General features: G+C 43.7%; 2 protein-coding genes across 7 annotated transcripts; one reads left to right on the top strand and one right to left on the bottom strand.

Annotated features, from left to right (window-relative positions):
* Positions 1-528: 528 nt before the first annotated feature.
* LOC128791156 (basic proline-rich protein-like) lies at positions 529-5,316 on the bottom strand. Its single transcript, XM_053948496.1, has 4 exons — positions 5,216-5,316; positions 1,992-2,697; positions 1,008-1,143; positions 529-675 (listed from the first exon to the last, which is right to left on the bottom strand). The coding sequence occupies exons 1-3, from the start codon at positions 5,314-5,316 to the stop codon at positions 1,018-1,020; spliced, it is 933 nt and encodes a 310-aa protein (XP_053804471.1). The 3' UTR covers positions 529-675; positions 1,008-1,017.
* Positions 1,838-21,915, top strand: LOC128791406 (core histone macro-H2A.2). 6 transcript variants are annotated; one of them, XM_053949049.1, is made up of 10 exons: positions 2,617-2,774; positions 2,928-3,026; positions 6,222-6,439; positions 12,985-13,091; positions 14,312-14,509; positions 15,764-15,874; positions 16,240-16,339; positions 17,272-17,361; positions 19,017-19,191; positions 21,205-21,915. In XM_053949049.1, the coding sequence occupies exons 3-10, from the start codon at positions 6,268-6,270 to the stop codon at positions 21,368-21,370; spliced, it is 1,119 nt and encodes a 372-aa protein (XP_053805024.1). In that variant the 5' UTR covers positions 2,617-2,774; positions 2,928-3,026; positions 6,222-6,267; the 3' UTR covers positions 21,371-21,915. The 6 variants fall into 6 exon arrangements, with proteins under 6 accessions (XP_053805026.1, XP_053805024.1, XP_053805027.1 ...); XM_053949052.1 differs by adding an exon at positions 20,753-20,799 and having other exon boundaries at positions 2,617-3,026; positions 21,205-21,426; XM_053949051.1 differs by lacking the exons at positions 2,617-2,774; positions 2,928-3,026 and adding an exon at positions 1,838-1,904.
* The last annotated feature ends 57 nt before the right edge of the window (positions 21,916-21,972 follow it).

The following is a 21,972-nucleotide window of genomic DNA, read 5'->3' as shown; positions in this document are numbered from 1 at the left end:
GAAAGACCTCCCACATGCTCGTGTTCTTATCACACAGCAACTATTTGATGTTAAACTCTGACAAACTGGGAATGTTTTCAAAAACTTGGGAGCTTATTTTGCCTCATCTCAAATTATTTTAAATTACAAAGCCGCGTACCGCATGCATGATTGTAAGGGTTTTTGGATGCAGTTATTTGTATCTGGAAATAGAAAAATGGAAATGCTTTTCTTCCTTTTCACATGGGTTTTACATTGTCATTAATTTTTATTATGCTTGGTGCTTGAAAATCTTCTTGAGCTTCCTCCTACCCTCCCAATATGGTTCAATACACTGACAAGCCTACAGATATCTTCTTCCTTTGATAAATTCCAACTCTCAGTGGGCAAGATAAAGGTAAGGCTTCCTTTTACATGTAAAATAAGTCATAGGTGAGTTTTTTTTCCTATGGTCTCAAGGCACCTTGACCTGGTGTTCAAAAAAATGAGGAAGAGAACAGACTCCAAAGAATTAATCCACGCCAATGCATTGAGACTCCTACTCAATGCTTGAAAAGAGAAAAGGTATCTTTATTTCCATTTGAACGACAGTCAAAATACAGCTGTGTAAAGGGAACTGCTTTACCCAAGGTCACAGGAAAACACAGGTCCTGAACTCATTCTTCATGAGATGGTACGATCCACAATTAACAAAACCTGGGGAAATATTCCATTGCTTTTCTACCCACCAAATCCAATTCTATGCAGACATAAAATTGCTTACTTTGGCAGAGCCAAAAACCAAACTCAAGTGAATCTTTTATGATTTTTTACGGTGGCAAAGAGAATGCTGAATGCATGAATGGCTCTTTCTGTTGTTCCCAGACACCCTCCTAAAGTAACACTGCAAGCAAGCAGGAGTGGTCTGTGTTAATAATGTATCTCCTTGTGCACTACAGTAGCACCCTAATGTCTTTATAGCGAAATCAGTGCAACAAAGTATTCGTCTAGGAATAATGATATAAACGCAGTCTGATGTAAAAATGTACCTGAGAGGAGTTAAAGAGGTGTAGCCCTGTACTCTCCTGTTTGCACCAGCCTCTGCTCACGGATTTGGCGCTGCCAAGACTCAAAACACAATCGCTTATTGCGTCTCTTGGAGCTCGAGCTCTTGAATCCGTGTGACTGCGGGGAAGAAAAGAAAAACCCTCAGCTTCCACTCGGAAGGGAAGTTTGCAGCCCTCACGGACGAGTTGCAAAGCCTGTGAGCGCCCAGAACGCTCCAACGCAAGCCAACACAAAGAGCTGCCGGCACTCTTTGTTACGGCCGTTCCAAGCCGACTTGGGGATGCTGGAATATTTGGGTTGGAGGCACCATGGCGAGGCACACAGGCCACCCTGCCAAAGGGATAGAGGGATGGGTGGCTCTCTCTAACAAAAACCAGGCACTCCTTGAGCTTTAGCCCAATCTGGGGTTGCCTTGAAACCTCTCCATCTCCGAACTCCTCCACCCTGGCAAAGGATGGGAAGGCTTTCTGCCTTTATGCTCCTGGCTACCACAAGCCCACTGGGACTAGGGGTCAGGGGGGCCCTTTCTCTGCTGGGCGGGGAGGGGGCTCCTGCCCCCACTGCAGCCCTGGGGCCCGGGCGACGAGGGCGGCAGCCGAGAGAGGGGGGTTGTAGCGGGCCCGGGCTGCAGTGACTCCTCCTAGAGGCGGTATGTGCGGAGCGGGAGGAAACCCCTGCCGCCCCCCTCACCAGCAGCCGCCATCGCCATTGAAACATACAATACGGGGAGAGCGGCTGAGGCGGAGCGAGGGCGGGGGGAGCCGACAAGGGAAAGGGGGAGGAAAAGGGAGGGGGGGCAAGGAGAGGAGGAAAAGAGGGGGAGGAAAAAGAGGAAGGGAAGACAAGAAGGAAGAGGCGGCGGCGGCGGGCGCCGGCAGGTGAGGGCAGCGGCGGCGCGGGGGTTCTGGGGGCCGGGGCGAGGCCCTGCTCCTCTCCTTCCCTCTCTCCTCGGCCGCACCACCCACCTCCTCCTCCTCCTCTTCCTCCTCCTCCTCCTCCTCCTCCTCCTCCTCTTCCCGGCGTCGCTGCCGTTCTCCGGGAGGGCTCGGCCATGGCCGAGGCCGTGAGGGGAAAGGGCGTGAGGGGGACGGGTGAGGGGCGGCCATAAAGGGGGGGGGGGGGGGGCGCGAGGCGGTAGCGGCGGCGCGCGCGGGGCCGGCTCCGGGTAAGCTGTGTATGGGGGGGGGGGGGGGAGGGGGCGGTTCTTCCTCCCTCGCTGCCTCCGCTCGGCCCCCGCAGCGCTTCCCGTTCCGGGGCCGTGCGGCCGCCGCCACAGCCGCCCCTTGGCGGGCAGCGGGCGAAGCCTCCGCTGCGGCGGCGCTCGCCGAGGGCGGCGTGAGGGGGGGGGGGGGGGGGGGACGTGAGGGGGGAGCGTTTGCGCGGGAAAGCCGGCGGCCACACCCCCGCGCGCACACACACTCCGCTGCGCCTGCGCGGGCCCTGCTGCTGCCCCCGCCCCTCTCCCGTCGATCAGGCGGCTCGCAGCCAATCACCGCGCTCCGTGCCCAGCCCGGGCTGCCGCAGCGGCCAATCAGCGGGGGGAGGGGGCGGGGCGGCCGTGTCCCGGCAACGGCGAGGCGTGCGCGGGGCGGGGCGGCGGCGCTCGGCGGGCGGGCCCTGAGGGGGCTCGGGGCGGCTCCGGCCGCCTCCGGCCGCGGTGTCCCCCGAGCTCTGCGGCGTCCAAAGGCTCGCCGTGGGCCCGTACTGAGGCCCGTCCTCTCAGCCGCAGGGCTCGCCCGATGTTGTTTGTGAGTGGGAGCTGCCTCTGCAGGGACCCCGGGGTTTGGGGTGCCCTGGAAGCTTCTTTCACTGGGAACGCGCTCTGTGTGGGTGGTTCTGGAGTCCGGGAGACACTACACCTGCCCCCTGAACAGCGCTATGTTTGTGCTTTGGTGCCTTAGCGATTCGGTCAGACAACGAGCTCCTGCTTCAGGTCTTCTGCGTTGTTTTTCACAAATATTTCGTTTCTAAATGAATGTGCAGCCCAAGCTGGACCCAAGGTGTGTCTGTGAGTTCCTTGCCAACTCCTAACTGTTCTAATAGATCTTCTGCTGGCGATGAGGGAAGTGCAGCTGTGTGGATAGTCCCGCACGTCCTTTATTTTAGCCTTTGACTGCCTAGTTGGAGTTCCGTCAGTGTTTGGAAGTCGAGGTGCTCCGAGGGCTGGAATCTCTCTGCTCAGGAGACAGGCTGGGAGAGCCGGGCACGTTCAGCCTGGCCGCGAAAAGGCTCTGGGGAGACCTTACTGCAGCCCTTCAGTACTCGAATGGGGCCTGTGAGAAAGAGGGAGAGGGACTTTTTACATGGGCAGATAGCAACAGGGCGAGGGGGAATGGTTTAAATCTAAAAAAGGAGAGATTTGTGTCAGATGTTATGAAGGAACTCTTCCCTTAATTCTTCCCTGTGAAGGTGGTGAGGTCCTGGCACAGGGTGCCCAGAGAAGCTGTGGCTGCCCCATCCCTGGAAGTGTCCAAGTCCAGGCTGGATGGGGCTTGGAGCAACCTGCTCCTGTGGAAGGTGGACTCTTAGGTATTTTTTTTTTTTCAGGAGGCAGAAGGGAAATATCACTGTTTGCAAGAAGGCAAAATTCAGCAGAGGAAAGCCTTGCTTGCAGTCATATTGTTGAGAGCTCCATGAGATGTTGTAGCTACTCAATCCCCCATAGCAACACGGGGATGTTGGAGTCATGGCAGAGTGGGAGTGTGCTGTGACCAATTAAGGGATAGGGAAAATAATTGCTTGAAATTGCCCAAGGCTGATGTCACGGCAGCCAGATACAGACACAGCCCTTGTAGCTCAGTGAGGATGGACTTAGCACGAGTGGCACGGGTTTATTTTTAAATGGAGGCTGCACTTCATGAAGAGAAAGGCAGAGATGATGAATCAGCTAGCAGGGAGGGAACGAGTGTGGGTAGACTTTTCAACTGATAAGCCCCTGAGGCTTGGCTGTGTCCTCAGAAGAGAGCAATTAGGACAGCAGTGCTCAACTTGTAGCTCTTTACCTGTTGGTTGAAGTTCAGGTGAGTGTGGCAGGGCTGAGCCCATGTGCCTCTTCCTGCTAGGAAACCAGATCCCTGTCTGTGGGATTTCTTTGTCCAGGTTCACAGGAGTTTCCCCCACATGTTTCTTTGTCTGGATCCTGTTGTGACTATGCCAGAGCTTGGCTTTCTACCAAAAATTACCTCCTGTAGGAGTCAAGACAAGAGCACACTGCTCACACTGCTGTGTTTGTTGCTCCTCAGTGCACCCTGGTCCGTGTAAGTTGCAAAGCAGAGACAGTGTTGGCAGAGTTTAGAAATGTCTTGTATTTAGGCTCACAGAATTATGCAAATGTAACCTGCAGTGCATTTGGAAAGTATTTTGGGATTCCAAGAGTTGGCTTGGCAGCAGGGGAGTAAATAATGGCAGAGGGCTTCCTGTGAGAGAGAAGGGGAAAATAAAGGAGTAGGCAGGGGTGGAAAGTTCAGTGATGGCACCAGAAGAACGAGCCAAAAGTGAGTAATTAAACATACATTTATATAATGCAGCAGCATGGCCCAGAGCAGTGTGGTTAATTGTATACAAATATGTTTTGATTTTCTGTCATGGAGATCAAGTGTAACACTGGTATTTTCTGTGGATCTAATCCCTTGACGTTTGCCTTTTTCCACTGATTTTCACTCAACGGGGATTTGATGCTATAAGAACAAATATATGAGAGGTTAGCTTAATGCAGTTTTGATACATGGAGTGTACTCTTTCAGCATGGCTCTCTATAGTGCTGGACTGAACTCTTGGGTGATGCAACTGTCCTGCCAGCATTGCAGGAACCTGTTTGTACCCTACTGCATACCTTTATTAAGTTCCACTTCAAAAAGAGTTATTGTTGCTCTAAAGAGAAGGCTGTTCCAGAAACTGGCTTCTCTGATGGCTAGAAGCCTAATTCCTAGCCTAGGTTTATTATTTGGATGTCAGTTGTCACAAGCTGAAAAGGACGCGTTTTAAGAGCTGTTATTATTACGAAATTGAAAGTTTATAAAGGGTTTCTCACAAACTGCAAGTTTCATTAAGGAAGGAACCTTGGAAAATCACCTTGTTCAGCCTCCAGTCCCAAGGCAGATCCAGTGCTGCTCGAGTGATTTCTGACATACATTCTCAAATTGTTCTGAAGTTGTCCTGTTGGGAAGATTCTGCTGCCTCCCTGTCTGACCGAGTCCAGTTCTGCTCTCTCCCCTCTGCTATACAGCTTCTGTAAGAGTCACTGCTGTAGGGAACACTTTCTCTCTCCACCTTCACAGTATCCTCTTGCATCTCTAAAGACCACTATCATGCCTCCCCACTTCTTTTCACCTTCCCTTTGAGCTCTGTTACCACCACTCGTGGTTCCAGTTGGTGGCAGTTGGCAGGGAGTTCAGAGTGGGATGATGAGCAACGCCAATTTTGATGTGTCTGTGTCTGATAGGTTTACTGGCTTAATTTTTCCCAACTTTCCTTATCATGCCCACATAATACATTGCATGCAGAAAGAAAAAATTGTCTGGCTGATACACAAGGACATGCCAAGTTTTTACAGCTCCCTGCTGATTTCATACCTTTGATATCATAAATGAAAAGCATATGATAAAATTTAGCAGTATCACCTAGATTCATTTTAATGCTTTTCAAAGCATCTCCCTCATTGTGTTTCCTTGCTTCACTGGGGTGAGTGAGTGCTGGGAGTGAGGTAACTGTGCCTTCCTTGGCAGAAATACCATGTGTGGCAGACCTGCTCTTTGTTTGCTTCCGAGGAGTAACCAGGCTCATAATTAGGCCTCCAGGGCAGCTATCAAAACGGAGATAAGACCAATTTTTGTAAATAGAGTTAAAACTTTCCCAAACATTATTTGACCGAGAGTGAGAACTGGAGGTGTAATTGTGACCACATGCAAGCTTTGGAGTGGAGTGGCATATTCCAGGGTTTGTTGTCTGTTTATCCCTAATCTTGTGGTTGCCAGAAAAATAAGGAGAAAACAAGGTTTATTTTCTTTTCTCCTGCTATTTCTACACTGACAGTGCAGTTCAAAAGCAAAGTTATAGTAAATATTCCGGTTATCCAGCTTTTAATGAATAATGCCTGCACTTTGACAGGCACTGAGGGCAGGTTTGAATTTTTTCTTCTGGAGCAGCAGAAACACATGAAGCTGTTTCTCACCAATCCTGTTGGTTTTCCCTTGCAGCCCTCGGATTTGGAGCAAGGCAAATTGAGAAGCACGAGGCTGCAAGATGTCGGGGCGGAGCGGGAAGAAGAAAATGTCCAAACTGTCCCGCTCGAGCAGGGCCGGGGTGATTTTCCCCGTGGGGAGGATGATGCGCTACCTGAAGAAAGGGACCTACAAGTACCGCATCGGGGTCGGAGCGCCCGTGTACATGGCAGCTGTCATAGAGTACCTCGCAGGTAAACCAAGAACCTGCTCCTGGGAGTGCTCCTCACACACAGAAGCCAGGCTTAGCCACGGGATGGGATGCGAACATGTGGAGCACTCCTGGAAATGAGGATTTGTTGAAACCTGCTGAAAATGCTGAGGAGGTTGATTTGTTTCCTGGAGAGGCTGAGGGTGGAAATTCTCTCCTTTAGAGGCACCATGCTTGGTCACTAGCTGGAAGTGTTATTTTTTTATTGCTTTGCAGAGTAAGGAGTCACATCTGTGTAGTTTTTGTCCCAGAGAAAAATGGTATTAATTAGGGTTTTTGATACACCTAAATGTGAATAATAGGAGAAGGAAAAAAAACCCAAACCCACCTTGTGCTGCTTCTGCGCTTTTTAAGTGAGAGAACTGTTTTGCTGGCTGCATTTCTCCTTGCAGGAGAGTATCTAAGTATTATGAAATATAAAAGTGTTTTTTTTTTTTAAATTTTGAAAACCCTTTTGTTTTGCCTAAGTGTATAAAGAAAGTGTTCCAGGGTTTATTCTTCCTACATGCCCTGAGTTTTCTTTTTTCTGCCTTTCTGAAATTGAACTTTGAGGAAAAGGCAGGTGTCCCATGGTGATACAATGTACTGTGATTCTGTACAGAAATATTTCAGAGTGTCCTTTGATCATATCTGCTGAGTTTCCTGTTTAATTATGGAAAATAGCACTTCAGCAAATTGTTAGAGTTCACGGTGCAGAGAGGATTCTGGTTCAGGGTACTCGGGGGTTACAGATCAAGACTGAGGTGCATTAGAGAACCTGTGAGGAGTCACAACCTGGATGGAATTAGCTGAGTGAGTTGTGTTTCAGGAGTGTAGTTTACTGCCAAGGTGGCATGAAGAAGCTTGCATGGAGCCTGGTTGTCCATGCAACAGATTTTATGTAAACACTGCTGTCTTTTTTACACATGAAGCTTGTTGTCACTACCAGACAATAAAAGCACTATTTTCTTTCAAAGGTGTGGAGAAAATCTGAGATCTCACTAATAAATTTCATTAATTTCACAATTTCACTATTAAAATTAAATTTATCATGAAGCCTAATAGTACATTATAAAAATGTCCATGTTTGTGGCAGTATATTCCAGGATGAGAATCAATTTTATTTTTTTTTCCCCTGTGGCTACTTCTGGAGCTGGAGTGACAAAGTATTGCTTGTGTTGAAGAAATCACAATAACTTTTATAACATAATGTGATGCACTGTGACTCTGCTGACTTCCTGTCTGGAGAGAAATACTTCTTTTCTTGTCCTACTCCACAGGGAGATATTTCTTGGATAAACATTTGGAGATGCTTGTTCTGAGCTGTGGCAATTTTTACAAGGTGCAGTAATAAATTGTCAGCAGCACATCTGGTATGCGCAACATTTCAGTGGTGCAGACTGACTTGTGGTCAGCACTGTTTGCCTATTACCTGAACTAGAACAATGCATGTCTTGGCTCTGCTCCTGGATAGTAAGTGCAGTTTAATTTAAATCATTAATCTGATATGAGCAGATTCTGTGTGGGCCTACACTTTCCTTTAGAAAAAAAAGAATGTGTAGTCAAGCAGGCAAGAAGATTGCTAGAGGTGTAGGCTGGGAGCCCACATAAATTGTAAGGGAATGCTATTTTCAGCTGCTTGGTTCAGCAGAGAGCTCCTGTATATATTGTGATGGAATGGAGTAATGTTTCTGAGCAAACTTCTATTGCTGGTGGATTGTGTGCTTTCCAAACCAAAGTTCCTGTGCTCCATCCAGGGTTTGGTTTGGAAATATTACAGAGGTGGAGAGTTCAGTTAGAAAGAAAAAAAGCATTGCAGCATCTAGCCCTGCTGATCTAGTTATTCCTAATATTACAGGTGAATAAAGTCTTTGGTTTTCGGAAGCCTGTAGAAACAAAATAGGTTTTTCCAAGGATGTTGTCGAAGGGGGTAGTATATGTCAAACAGCTAAATTTTCTTAACATTATCTGATCTTTCTATTACAAATGGCATTCTTCTGGATTTGCAGCTGTGAAATGGTGGTTCCTCAGGATGAAAGGCTGCACACAGGGGAACTGCTTCAGGCTAAATCTGGGAGGGTGGCAGGAAGGGACTGTCATTTTTTAGCTGTTTCACAGAAGCAGGTTGAACGTATTTTTTTGTTATGTTAAAAGATTCAGGAAAACTTCTCCTCTAAACCCCTGAGTGCTTCTCTGTGTTTGAGCAGAGATTTGATGCTTTACAAAAGGGGAAGGGTGGTCTCTGCCACCTCAGAGAAATCTGTTCTCTTTGGCCAGCCTCTAACTTTGAAAAAACACAGGTTGCTTATGCTCAGCAGAGACTTCTTTGACTTTAACATCTAAAATCTCTGAAGACTTGGTCCTCACTGAACACGTTCCAGCCTCTCTCAGCTCCCAAATCGTAACATTGTTGGGAGGCAGTGGTTATGGAAGAAGAATATTGATGTTAGAGACAGGAGCAGGGGTAGGTCTGGCTACTGGGGAGAGCTGGGCTGATGACCAGTAGGCAAATAAATGGGGAGGAGTGTCCAGACACCCTGCTAGGAACCTGGAGAGCAAGTTGAAAAGATAGGAAATAGGCCAAGGATTGGATGGAGGGGTGCTGGTCAGAAAGAACCTGGGCAGGAATATTGAGCCTGAGTAGACAGGAAAGATAGTGACTGTTCAGGAAAGGTGCTGAGATAGAAGTCTTGGTGTGGATTGCCAGGGAAAGGAGATTGGAGCTGTGGGGAAGCAAGTTCATGGCTGGGATAGGGGCAAGGTGGATGAGGCTGGAAGGGTCAAACAGAACCAGAACCACCTGAGTGCCTGCATTCCTCCAGGGCTGGCATGGACCAGCAGATCTCTGTGAGTGACCAGTCCTGTGTGGTCTGCTGTTGGCCTGTATTTGTGCTGCCCCAGAGCACTGAGCCTCGTGGCTGGCATCATCCAGAGGGTGCATATTCATCTGGAGCATCCTTACTCCCAGTTTATGAAGTTGAGACTGCTGTTTGGCTTTGGTATGTGTTCTGTGTCACAGAGATACAAGACCCCTGTTTTTTTCCTTTGTAAGCAAGATTGATCATGGCAGCACCTCACAGCCATTATCACCCCCAAATGTGCACTTTGCCTTATCAACCCCATCATTAAAATGCCAGCAATCACCACAGTGTAGAGGTGGTGGAATCTCAGGAAGAGGTACTTTTACCTCAACTGATCAGCTCATGTGAAGATCTCCTCACTGTTCTAAACCTTTATTTTTAATCTCTCTATGTTGTTTTACATTTTAGGCTTGAAAATCATATTGTAAAACTGCAGCTTAATTCCTATCCAGAAGGTTGTGTTTGCTGAGAGTTCCACTGGCTTCAGAGTTAAAATTCTCTGAAAAATTGGCCTGAGTCCCATCTGATTGGTGGATTTTGCAACAGACTCATGCTCTGAGTGTGCACAGAGCTGACTGCAGGCACAACCACCTAAATCAAACATCAATTGCATATGTCCCACAGGGCATCTTTCCAAAAAGTAGGCAGAGAATACAAAAGCTCCTTGATGAGGAAGCACAAGTCATGTCAGGGTGTGCTGGTCAGAGGAACTTGTGGAAGATCTCAATGGAAAGCCATCCTCTCTAAATTAGGGTAGAACACACCACCAGCAATGGCTTCTTCCTTCACAGGAGCCACCTGGAATACTCTTCTGCCTGTTGTGCTCATCTGCCATGCAGAGACAAATCCAGCAGACAGCTTTCCACCTGTAAATGGAGGACAAGGACTCCATCATCAATAGATTTTTGCAGAGTGAAGGTATTACTGGTAAATTTTTTACGTGGTAGTGTAACAGGAGCTGACACAATTTCTCCTGAAGGGGAGGTGGAAAACAAGACAACCTGGATGAAATCTTTCCAATTTGCTATCAGTAATTCTCATAGATCTTTCTTAGCAGTCCACTTTCCTACAAGCTCAGCTGAACAAAAACCTTTGGCATGGCTAGGATGCTTTAGTTCCCAGACATTTCAAATTTGCTGATCCACCAGCTAAAGAAACCTCTTTTTCCCTGTAATGTCACAGGATGACAAGATGTAATCCCATTCAGGTCATAGCTTGGCTGCAGCTTGTCTCTGCTGGAAGAGAGTTATGTGCTTCTGAAGATGTCTGGATTTGAAATTAAACATCTGATGTGGAGGCATCTTTGTGGATTTTGACTCTTGCAGGAAGCAATATTATTTGAGATTTCAATGCAATTCTTAATGTCTGTGCTTAGAGCACAAAGTAAAACCAACTCGTGGCTGAGAATATCAAGATGCCCAGTTCCAAGAGAGCTTGTTATGGTATAGGACCTGTATTCTATTTTCCTATATTTTATATTCCTATTATAGTCTCTAATTCCTATTTATATAGGTATTATAGGACCTATATTCTCAGACTTAGGTAAACTCAGCAGTTAAGAAGTTTCTACTTGAAATGTAAAGCAGTTTCTTTAGGGATCTGTTATTGTTAGCAGAGCATGTGATAACTGAAGCCTCCAATTTTGATATTGTATTTTGTAAATGCCATTTTATATTCTTAAGAATATGAGCCCCTGCCTCAACCATTAGAAAAAATATGAGTAGAAACCTTCACTAGAAGGAGGTAAGACAATCATTTACCTATGCAAATGTTTGGCATCCTTTGGTAAGTCATGTACATATTCCACAATCTGCCATACATCACCTGTGCCTCGGATTCCCTTCTTCCCAGTGTCCTGTGATGGATGGCTGGCATTTGAGTGTTCTGCCTTTTTTGCTCTTAACATTAGGCAGAGGACTAAGAGTGCACCATCAGGATGCTGCTGGCCAAAGGACCCAAACCTGGGGCAGTGGGGTGAGCACACAGGTAGCAGGATGTGCCTGTTGTTGGCACACCTGAAAGAACTTCAGTTCCCACCCAGGTAAGTATGTGCTGGTTTTGGATTTTTTTTTTTTCCCCCAATGCAATTTTCCTCTGCTGTCAGCATACATCTGCAAAACCCACTGGAGGAGCCTGGGTCTCTTTTCTTGCTCTCTGCTGGTCTGCACAATGGATGGGATCTGTTCCTGCTGTCTGCTGCTGTGCTAGCTCTGCTGGCAGAGGTCTGGGAGAGGGTCTGACACTTCCAGCCCCATGGGGGTGAATATAGCTGGATTATGCGAGATCTCTTTTCCGTTTCCTCCTTTAAAACCCAGGACAGACTAGGAAATGCTAGAGCTGAGAGGTTCCTGCCCTAACTTTTACAATTCACTGTGAATATGCATATAAATTTTTAAAAAAGGCTTTTACATTTCCAACATTCAGTTAAATATGCGTGCTGCATAGCAGTGAAAACTGGAAGACAAGTTTGTACTTTTGTTATTCTGAGTGGAATTGAAAGCTTGTATTTTTCCCATGAGCTAGAGCTATGCCCCATGTTGAAATAATTTGGATTTTAGCCAAACATTATGTACGTTTCCACTAGATTTTTCATGAAAGTCCTTCTTTTTATAATAGTTATAGTTCTTTATGTAGTTTGTAAAAAGGAGTAGGATGTCATTAAGACATCAATAAGTTACCAACAGGACACTGATTGGCTGTAATTTTCATATTCCTGTTACTGACAAACACAAACCCAGAAGACAGGGACACTGTATACTTTTATAATGAAAAAAAAGTGTGGATATGATTTTTAAGAGTAATTGGAGGGAAAAAATTCCTTTCTCCTTCCTTCTCAGTGTTTCAGTAGAGGTCTTATATGTGAAATAGCTTCTGAGTAGAGGCCAAACTATGTAAGCTAATGAATTATACTGATTGCTACAGTCCAAATAAACTTAGTGTCTGTATTTCTGCAATAATTAGGAACAGCTCAGTGACTTTGGCTACAGTAGAAATGTTACTGTTTCTCTAACTGGTAGGTAGACAAACTACCTTTGAAGTGACCTCCTTTTCCCAGAGATGTAGGAGGACCCTTCTATCAATATTTCATGCATTGAAGCTCTCACGTTGTCTCTGCTTGCATCTGGATCAAGCCTTTCATATCTTGTTCTGAAATGAAGCTTCTCACAGATTTTCAGTGCCCTTTAATGCAGAATTCCAGCAGTGCCTGGCTAGTGTGTTGGCTTTCCAAGTATTTCTTCAAATGCACCTCAGTCTTCATCTTCCCTGGTCCTGAGAATCCTTGCTGTTTGCCAGAGCTGTCTTCCAGGTTGAGGGTTTCACTGCATGCTTGACTGTTCTGTTTTTACAGGGCTGCTGATAAATGTTGGACTACTGATGTACATTTTTAGGTTTTTTTTTTTTTTTGCCTTTTTGAAAGAGAATTCTAACTTGAGACTCTTAAAAGAAATTATGTGAACCAAGCTTAGCATATTTTCTCCTTTAGGGAATTAGGAAGGACAAATGAATTTATCTAAATTTAGAGATATATTGAGTGGGGTTTGGTTTCTGCCTTTGTCTAGTGAGAACCCTTTAAATCTGGAAACATCCCTGAAAAGGTAAATGGATATTAAGAAGCAGTGTAAAATGTGTATGCAGCATGTACCTAAGCTGCATTTTTGTTACTGGTTTTTATCTCTATGTGTTACAGCTGAAATCCTGGAGTTGGCAGGAAACGCAGCGCGGGACAACAAGAAAGGAAGGATTGCCCCCAGACACATCCTCCTGGCAGTTGCAAATGATGAGGAACTGAATCAGGTGCCTGTTTACATTTTGGTGCAGGAGTTGTGTGCTGTGGCTTGAGTGAAGCTACTACCAGGGAAGGTTAGAAACAGATTAGTCTGAGTCATGAATGACATTGCAGTTATTGGAGGAGAAGACTTAAAGAAGGTCTTAAAAAAAGCAAACAAAAATTAAAGTTATTACATACCTCATCTTAAATCTTATGGACATAAACTTTAGTTCTTCTTAGCCTATGAGTCCTGTTGAAACAAGTAGTCTTGATGCTTCACTTTTTCCTCAGGGACATTCAACACTTAAAGAAAATGTGCAAGACTTTTTCCCAAAAGCTGTAGAAATGTGTGTTTTCTGTTATACTGGCTGTGAGGCCCATGCTGGGTAGGGATCTGGCTCACTCTCTGCTATTGCTGCCTCTCTGTCTGTTTGGCCAAACTGTGGTTTTCAGCACGCTGACTCCTGGGATCACTTGTGGGATCACTTCTGCTAAACTTGTTGAGTGAGGACAGAGATCACAGCATGGGCTGTAGATTGTACTCTTCAGGGCTGCTGAAAAGGTTCAGTCAGCATCAGACTATCTCCTCTGTATGAAGATGGATGATGTCATTCACACTTTGAATACTCCTGCACTTAATATGACTGCTTTAAATAATGAAAATGTGGTGCCCATGAAGTCATGTGGCTCTGTTTCCAGTCAAGCAGAGTAAAAATTCAAAACAGGCTAGAAGAGAAAGTATGCTAACACTACCAGCCCTTTCCCAGCTCTGTGTTTCTGGTCAGTGACCTGTGAACTGGGATCTAGATCAGTTGTCTCTTAGGAATTAGACAGACTTTGTCCTCTACATGGTATCACAGCCCATTCCTGTTGTTAGCCTCTTGCAAAGCAGGTCCTTGGAGCTTTTCCTTGCTTTCACTGCATCTGTTTTCCTGCCAAAGAGATCTGCATCCAGTCCTCCTCTGAACAGGGCTGTGGTGCAGTCCTTTTTTTAAGTAGCCCACAGACACTCTTCTTCTTTTACCCTTATTCACTGCTTGTGAGTCACCAAGGACAGGTTTGCACTAAGACAGGCACTGGAAGGGGGAGGAATGATTGTACAGCAACAGAATTCTCCAGGATGTGCTGCTGACTTTGCTGCCACCTGCCAAGTTCCCTGTTATTGTGGATTTTCTCCCTAATTGTTTTTGGTGGTGCAGACTAAGAGGATCTGTAATATGCTTCCATGCACTGCTTCTCCTTGCAGTTGCTCAAAGGTGTGACTATTGCAAGTGGAGGTGTCCTGCCCAGAATTCAGCCTGAGCTTCTAGCCAAGAAACGGGGTGCCAAAGGCAAATCTGACACCATCCTTTCCCCTGCTCCTGAGAAGAAGGGGAGGAAATCCATGGTGAACAAAAAGACTGGGAAGAAGGCAAAGTCTACCAAGGCCCGGACATCCAAAAAGGTAAGCACGGCGCAGGTACAGATTCTGTCACCCTCTGCAATATTTTCTTGATAATTGTGTAGAATCTCTTACCTCCACATTAACACTGTGGCAGTGAACCCTTTTAAAATAAAGGAAGCTGTTTTCTAAAACATTTTCTACCACAGAGATGTCATGCCTTCAGCCTTGTACAGTTACTGGGTTGCAAAGATTTATCACTGTCCAGAGAATTTGTCCCGACATGGAAAGTCAAATGTCATTGTGACAAGCTCTTTGTTTCATGTGTTCCTAGCTGTGCTGTTGTAAGTGATTTTTAAAAGAAGAATAAATCAATCAGAACTTGAGCACTGCACTTTCCCTTAGGGTTGCCCATCTTCTATCACTATCCAAAATGGATTAATTTGGTAAAGCAGTAACCCAGATCAGTGCTCTTGGTTTGTCATTTCAGAGCATGCACCTTGAAACACTGCTGAGCTTTTCATTGGGTAGGGTTAAATGATATCAAGCTTTGACTTAAACTTTTAAAACTTGGATTAAGCATGTTCTACAGTTTTAATACAGTTCCATAGCTGTTAATATGCAGAAACGACCTTTAAAAAGAAAACAGAGTTGCTTAATGGGATGTTTAATTGGATCCCTTTGTGCATTGATCTCAGCTACCACCTTACTTTGATTTGTGCACATGCAGAGTTTGGACTTGTTAGGAGGTGGTAGCTCCTTGACATACCTTAAAGCAAATATTGAGAGATGTGAGGAGATGCTTTTTTAGCCCTCTAGGACTGGTAGGTTTGGTGCTCCTGAAAGTAAGTTATAAGAAGGCTTTATCACTTAATAACTGAGACTTAAACATTTGTTTTTCAGACCAGAAAGTTGTTTTTTCTTCAAATTGGAGCATTTGACTGGGTTACTAAGTGACTAAGTTTGATTTAATATGAGGTTCTGCTCCGTTAGCAACAAAAATAAACTAACACATGCCCACCCATATAAATACAACCTTAATTGTCAGTAAATCTACAGATGGGTGTGGGTGCCCTGCCTCTGAATGTGACTACAAAAGTATGTAATGCCTCAGATGAACCACTGATTTAGCATTATATAAACAGTGCAGACCTCTGTTGTTACATAATCTTAAGGGATTACAAGGCTATGAGTGCTGTATTGATCTGAGAAGATAAGATTTGTAGTAAGTTAAATCTCTCCATTATTGAATAATGCTAGATGGTGATTATTTTGTTTCCTTTGAGAAGTCTTGCTTTTTTTTCTCCTATCAAATAGAACAAACAAAAGGACAATGAAAAAGAAGGAGCTTCAAATTCAACAACTGAAGATGGACCTGGGGATGGTTTCACTATCTTGTCCTCCAAGAGCCTTGTGCCAGGACAAAAGGTAACAAAGAACAATAACAGTTTGGGGCTTAGCATGAAGGGAAGAATGCTTTTCTCTTAAACCAAAGCATTGCCAAAATCAGCCTTTTTTTTCTTTAAATTATGATGTCAGAACATTTGTTTTCTAGCAACAGCTTTCCTCTGGAACAAGCTCCCAAGTTGTGGGCATATCACCAAATAATCTGAGTGGTGTGCAAATTAATTAATTAAAAGCTAAAAGTCAGAATCACACATACTGAGCATAATAAAATAGCTGGTCTCTGAAAGACTGAATCCTTCTTTCACTTCAGCTTTTTGGTATGAAAATGATTTTGCACTTGGATTACTATTTATTTGTTGCCCCCTCTCATTATTATTATTTTTCAGCTTTCTCTGACACAGAGTGACATCAGCCATATTGGCTCCATGAAAGTGGAAGGCATCGTTCACCCTACAACTGCTGAAATAGACCTCAAGGAGGAAATAGGTGAGGCTCTGTACATGCAAAAAAAAATCACCTAGAGCTGGAACAGTAGCTGGTTTACTGGCTGCCTGCTGACATCCCACCCTCTTTCATCTGAATGTAGCCCAGGCCATAAAATATCACTTACTGCTTCTGAAAATCAGGCTGGATCTGACTAGGTATAACAGGCTAATCACTAATTTGTTAGCTTTTAATGTCAAGCAAAACACAGATAATTCATTGAAGTACATGAGCAGCAAAGGTGTAAATAATTATTATTGAGGTAAATATTGTAAAATATTGGCTTATTTTTACATTTGCATCTGAAAATTGCATTGCAAAATTATATGTTATTAACACTTCTAACTATGACTTTCATTGAAGGATGTTATGTAATTTAGAAATACTCATGTACAAAGCCTTGTACTGCTCATGCCAAAATAAGGAAATACTGTTATTGCAAATATGGGAATTTAAGCAGGAGGGAGGTAAAAAGCTATTCAGCCAGTCACACAGGGGGCACAGAATCTAGCAGCAAGCTTTTGGATCATTTGTTTTTTTAGTCATCAAGACCTTCTGGCAGGGTCTGACCCATCAAGACTGGCATCCCAGCTGTGTTTGTTTCAGGAAGTAGTAGGGTTTGTATGTTGGGTTCATTTTGGAGGCTGAAAGCCTGAGTCCTGAAAATCCCACTCCACACTATTTTAGCCATGAGTCAGAGTAAATAGCATTCTTACGGATATTTATATTAATTTCCAGTAACAGCATACAGGGCTCTTCAAAACCATAAGAAGTAAACTTTATCTGTGTCTAGGCAGAGTGGTAAACATAAAAATCAGCTGCTGCTGATGGAGGGAGACAGGATAGTGTGTGTGCAACATTCTTTTAAATAATGTAGACTTGTTTTTCCAAGCTGATACTCTGAAGCCAAGGCCTTTTGCTCTGTGTCCTTGCAGGCAAGGCACTGGAGAAGGCTGGAGGCAAAGAGTTCTTGGAAACAGTGAAAGAGCTTCGCAAATCTCAAGGACCTTTGGAAGTTGCTGAAGGTAAGAAGGATACTCTGCTCTCTTTTGGACATGGCTCATTTTATATGTTCTTTTCTCTGGACATTCTGATCTGTTCCTGTCGTTATGTGATGCAAATGTTTCCTCAAAGCTGTTGCTGATATGGGCAGCCTACTGAGAGGGAAAAAAAAGGAAGAATAGGATACCTGTGTGCTGTGCACATTCTGTCTTTAGACTGACCAGTTTGTCTTAGGCAATTTCTGAGTATGGGAGTCCAAAAGTTAAGGAAATCTTGTGCCACCTTTCCTGCCTGTTTGTACTGCAGCTTTAGTGGGAATCAGAAACAGCTCTCAGCCTAACATATGAGGCATAGGAAAAAATAGTGATACTTCATAAATTACTCTCCTTTGTGCATATTTGATGAACATACATGACCCATATAATTACCTTACTTTGAGCACAAATGAAGATGTGATACAATCTGCAGAACTGGCACTCTTTTTGGAAGAGCAACTGCTCAGGCACTGCAGCTACTTTATTAGAGGAGCTCCCTTCAAGGGTTAACACATTTGTAGCAGGGAATAGTTTGGGACCCGAGATTGTGCTTCCTTTGTGGACAGATTAAACCAATTGAAGGTGTCTGAAAGACAGATGGAGAAAAGTTACAATATGCCTTATTTGGCTTAGTATCTCATACAAAAAAAAAAAAAAATCTTTAAATAGTCTAGTTTGGGAAAATTCCTAATTGAGTAGCCTAGTTTTATCATATGAAATGATAGAGAATTTTTTATACAAGATAATTTGCTTCACTTTCATATCAAATCAAATTTATATGCTGTAAAAACAAAGTAAACTACTTTTCTCTGTCAACATCACTACCTAACTAAGAGATAGACTCCTTTTATACTATTAAGACAGCTGGTTAAAATTTAAGTAGCACAGAATTCCTCTGTGCCTGCAACAGAATTCCTCTGTGATGGAGAAAAAGTGAATACATCCAGGATTTTTATCTTTGGGCTAATTCCATCCTGCACAGCTGATTTCAGAATGTTTAACCTGAGATTACCAAGACACCCAGACTTTCAACTGTGCTGATGGTGACAATTGCAACAAAAGCAAACTGATGCCATGCTGTAAGCTCTGCAGGTCCCAGAGAAATATTACACTTTCTGAAAAATTAATCTGACACAACTGGTGGGGACTTTCAAACAAACAACTTTGATTTTCATGTCCTTGTTTGAAATTACCCAGCTGTGAAGTGGATCTACATATTACTCCCCAACTCTCTGGAGCTGTAAAGATGATGATGATGATGCAGGATATATGTGCAAAGCACTCAGTGACAGCTCTGCAGAAATGTCTGTGGGGATTACTGATACTGTGTTTAGGGCGAGGTTTTTGTACTTTGCATAAAACAAACCCAGAGGCCGTGCTGAATGGGAGAGCTAAAATCCATTATTGAGTAGCTGTGTGATAACCAAATGAGCCCTGGGTTCTTTGGTCTCCAAAGAAACAACATTTGATCACAAAAGGAATTATGAGACACATTATTATTGCAAGTGAGCCATTGTGGTGTATTTTAATCCCAAATGTATTTCTTTGGAGAGGTGAGGTAATTAAGAAGGTACTTTGGGTTGAGAGGTCATTGCAGGGCGGTTTCTGTTCCAAACTAAATGTTATATTTTCATTTGTGTTAGCTGCACTCACTCAGTCTAGCGGCCTAGCAGCAAAGTTTGTCATCCACTGTCACATCCCACAGTGGGGCTCAGACAAGTGTGAAGAGCAGCTCGAGGAGACTGTCAAGAACTGCTTAACAGCTGCAGAAGACAAGAAGTTGAAGTCTGTGGCTTTCCCCCCGTTTCCCAGCGGCAGGTAGGACTCCCTGTGTCAGGTAGCAGAGGTGGAATTGGCTGTCAGAGCTGCTGCTGCTGTGCCAGAGAGGTGCCCTGTGCTCTGTGACCCTGCCTCTGCTGCTGCCATCTGACACAGAGCTGCTCCAGAGGAATCCAGCCTGAAGTGCAGCGTTTGCATGAAACTGCCAGAGAGCCTTTGTAAAGAGAAATTAGCCAACCCACAGGAGAGCTGAGTGGCTTGCTGTGTTTTCGATTGCTAGGCAGTCATTTTCATTCCTCTGCGCCACCTCGGGTTTTGTGTCCCTTCATTCTGCTGTGGGGAGTCTTATTAAACCTGCATTTGCACTAATAAGATTATAGCAGCATAATACTGAAGGCAGGTAACAGTGGTGCCACCTGAGCTACGTGGACGTGGGGTGTTCACTTAAACCCTCCTGAAAAGACTTGTCACAAATAAACCTTTCAGAAGAAAATCAAATGAAGATCTGCTTTCAAAAGGGAAAACTATTAAACCAAGTGTGAAGCAACACATTTCTTTCTTAATAACTAGCAAGTAGAATGTGTTTGACTTAGGAACCTGAAGTATTTTTCTTCTTTTTCTTTCAAATTTCTTTCAGAATCAACAGTTTGGTCTCTGATGACAAGAGATCTTACTGCTAAGTGCAGTAGGTGTTATTTTGTGTTAGAGTTAATGTGCTTATATTTATTTTGAAATCTATCCACTGATTTTGGTAGTAGTGCCCAAAGAGTACATTGTGTTGGCCTGACAGTGAATAAAATGAAAGTAAAACTGCATTTGATCAGTGAAATCACCACACATCACTGCATACACAGTAGGCGAAAATACCATTTTTACACAGTTACTCTTCAAAGCAAAAAAATATTTTTATAGATCAGGACAAAAGATTAAATAGAGGGGCAGTGGAATTTTTAGTAATTTTTAAAATATACAGATATTTTTGTTTATGGTTTTCAGTGAAAGCAAAGTGTGATACATTGTTTTAACAGTCTTTAGTGTAAAAAATATCTATAGCTTTTGATACCAATAGAAATAGCTTCTAGACTTCATGTCTTCTAAGAGCTTAGAATCAGAATAATCCATTATTGGACCATTAGTCTTACTGCAGATCCTTCTGCTGCTTTGTTCCATTTCACTCTTCTTCTCTTACAATTATTCCTCCTAACAGAAATGAAGAGTCTTACCAAGTGCTGCTGGTTTACACTTCATTTATCAAGGGACCTCAAAATTTCCTGAAAAAAATGCAGTTTTTCAAATAGAACTTCCTGGTTTTGCTGTCATTTTACTCTACCTACATGTCTGCACCTGAAATTATGGTTTTGTGGGTAGATAAAGAATTATACTATATCTGTTATGTGAATTTTAACTTTGCTCTGTCCCATCTTAGGGACTATTCACAGTAACTGATGTAACATTGGGATACTTCAGTTGTGCCAGATCTTTTTGATGGTTTTCAAAATAAATATGATTGTAGGTTAGAGAATATTACCATCAAGAGGAGTGAATGAATGCATCTCGACCTTAATATGGCTTGGAGTTGTAATTTCAATTATTTTCACAGGAATCCCAAGCAAAGTATTTTAATGACAGAGCGAGGAAGTCAGCTAAGTAGGTGATGTTTTGGGTTTGGGTTTTTTTTCAGTTCTTAGCTAAAAAAAAAAAATTCATCCTTTGAAATTTTTAGCGTGCCCAGCATGGCATGGAAAAATTTAATTCTAAGGGCAACCTTAAAAAAATTTAAAATAAATATAAATAAAAAATAAAAATAAAAACAAATAAAAAATTGTAAACAAAAAAATTTGGTTCTAAGAAGTAGAAGCAGATGAAAACTGAAGCTGTGCCAGCAAGGAAACTTAATTCAGCAGCAGGTGAATATTGCTATCAAATCCTTGGCCTTTGCCAAAATGCAAGTGGCACTATCTTAGCAGCCTGTGGCTGGAACAGCCCTGGCTGGTTTCTCTCAGCATCCCTGCCCAACACTCACCTGCTCTCTTCTCTTCCCTGCCCACACAGAAACTGCTTCCCCAAACAGACGGCAGCCCAGGTGACCCTCAGAGCTATTTCCACCCATTTTGATGGCACCAGCTCTTCCTCCTTGAAGAACATTTACTTTCTGCTCTTCGACAGTGAAAGCATTGGCATCTACGTGCAAGAAATGGCCAAGCTAGACACGAAGTAGCAACGGCAGCCAAACGAAACTTTATTTTTCAACAAACTTGAGTAGCATTAAAAGCATTAGAGGTGGGTTTTATTTTTTCAATGTGACGATGAGGGAGAGTGGTAGTAGTGTGACGTGTTGTGACTTGATGGAGAGCTGTGATTAGAGATGAGAGGGGTTTAGTCTGATTTCTTCATGCCATTTTTATCACCTTAAGCAGTTGAGTGATCATCTGGCTTCAGGAGTTTAGTGTCCTTTGTTACTTTAGTTTAGAAGTTTTTAAAGAGTAACCTCATTTTAGATTTGTAGTGATGATTTCTTCACACACACACACACACACGCCACTTTCAAGAAAGCTCTTAAAAATGTTCTGCTCCTTTTTCCCCTCCCTTGAGGGTAGATGGTAAACTTCTGCCTTCAGCCCACAGAGAGGTGAAAAGGGTTTTAGAAGTGATGCATGAGGAGCTTCTGTTTTGCTTTTAGCTCACAATAACCTCTGTAATTACTGAGACTATTTCATGGTGATTTTGTTTGTTTTATAAGAAAAAAAGAAAAAGATGTGTCAAGTGTGGTTATTATTATAAACCCTAATTTTGCTCAGGGGATTTCTCACCGTAAAAAGA

The sequence above is a fragment of the Vidua chalybeata genome, chromosome 8, assembly GCF_026979565.1.
Source record: "Vidua chalybeata isolate OUT-0048 chromosome 8, bVidCha1 merged haplotype, whole genome shotgun sequence".
Taxonomy (NCBI): domain Eukaryota; kingdom Metazoa; phylum Chordata; class Aves; order Passeriformes; family Viduidae; genus Vidua; species Vidua chalybeata.
This window is presented reverse-complemented; position numbering and strand designations above follow the sequence as displayed.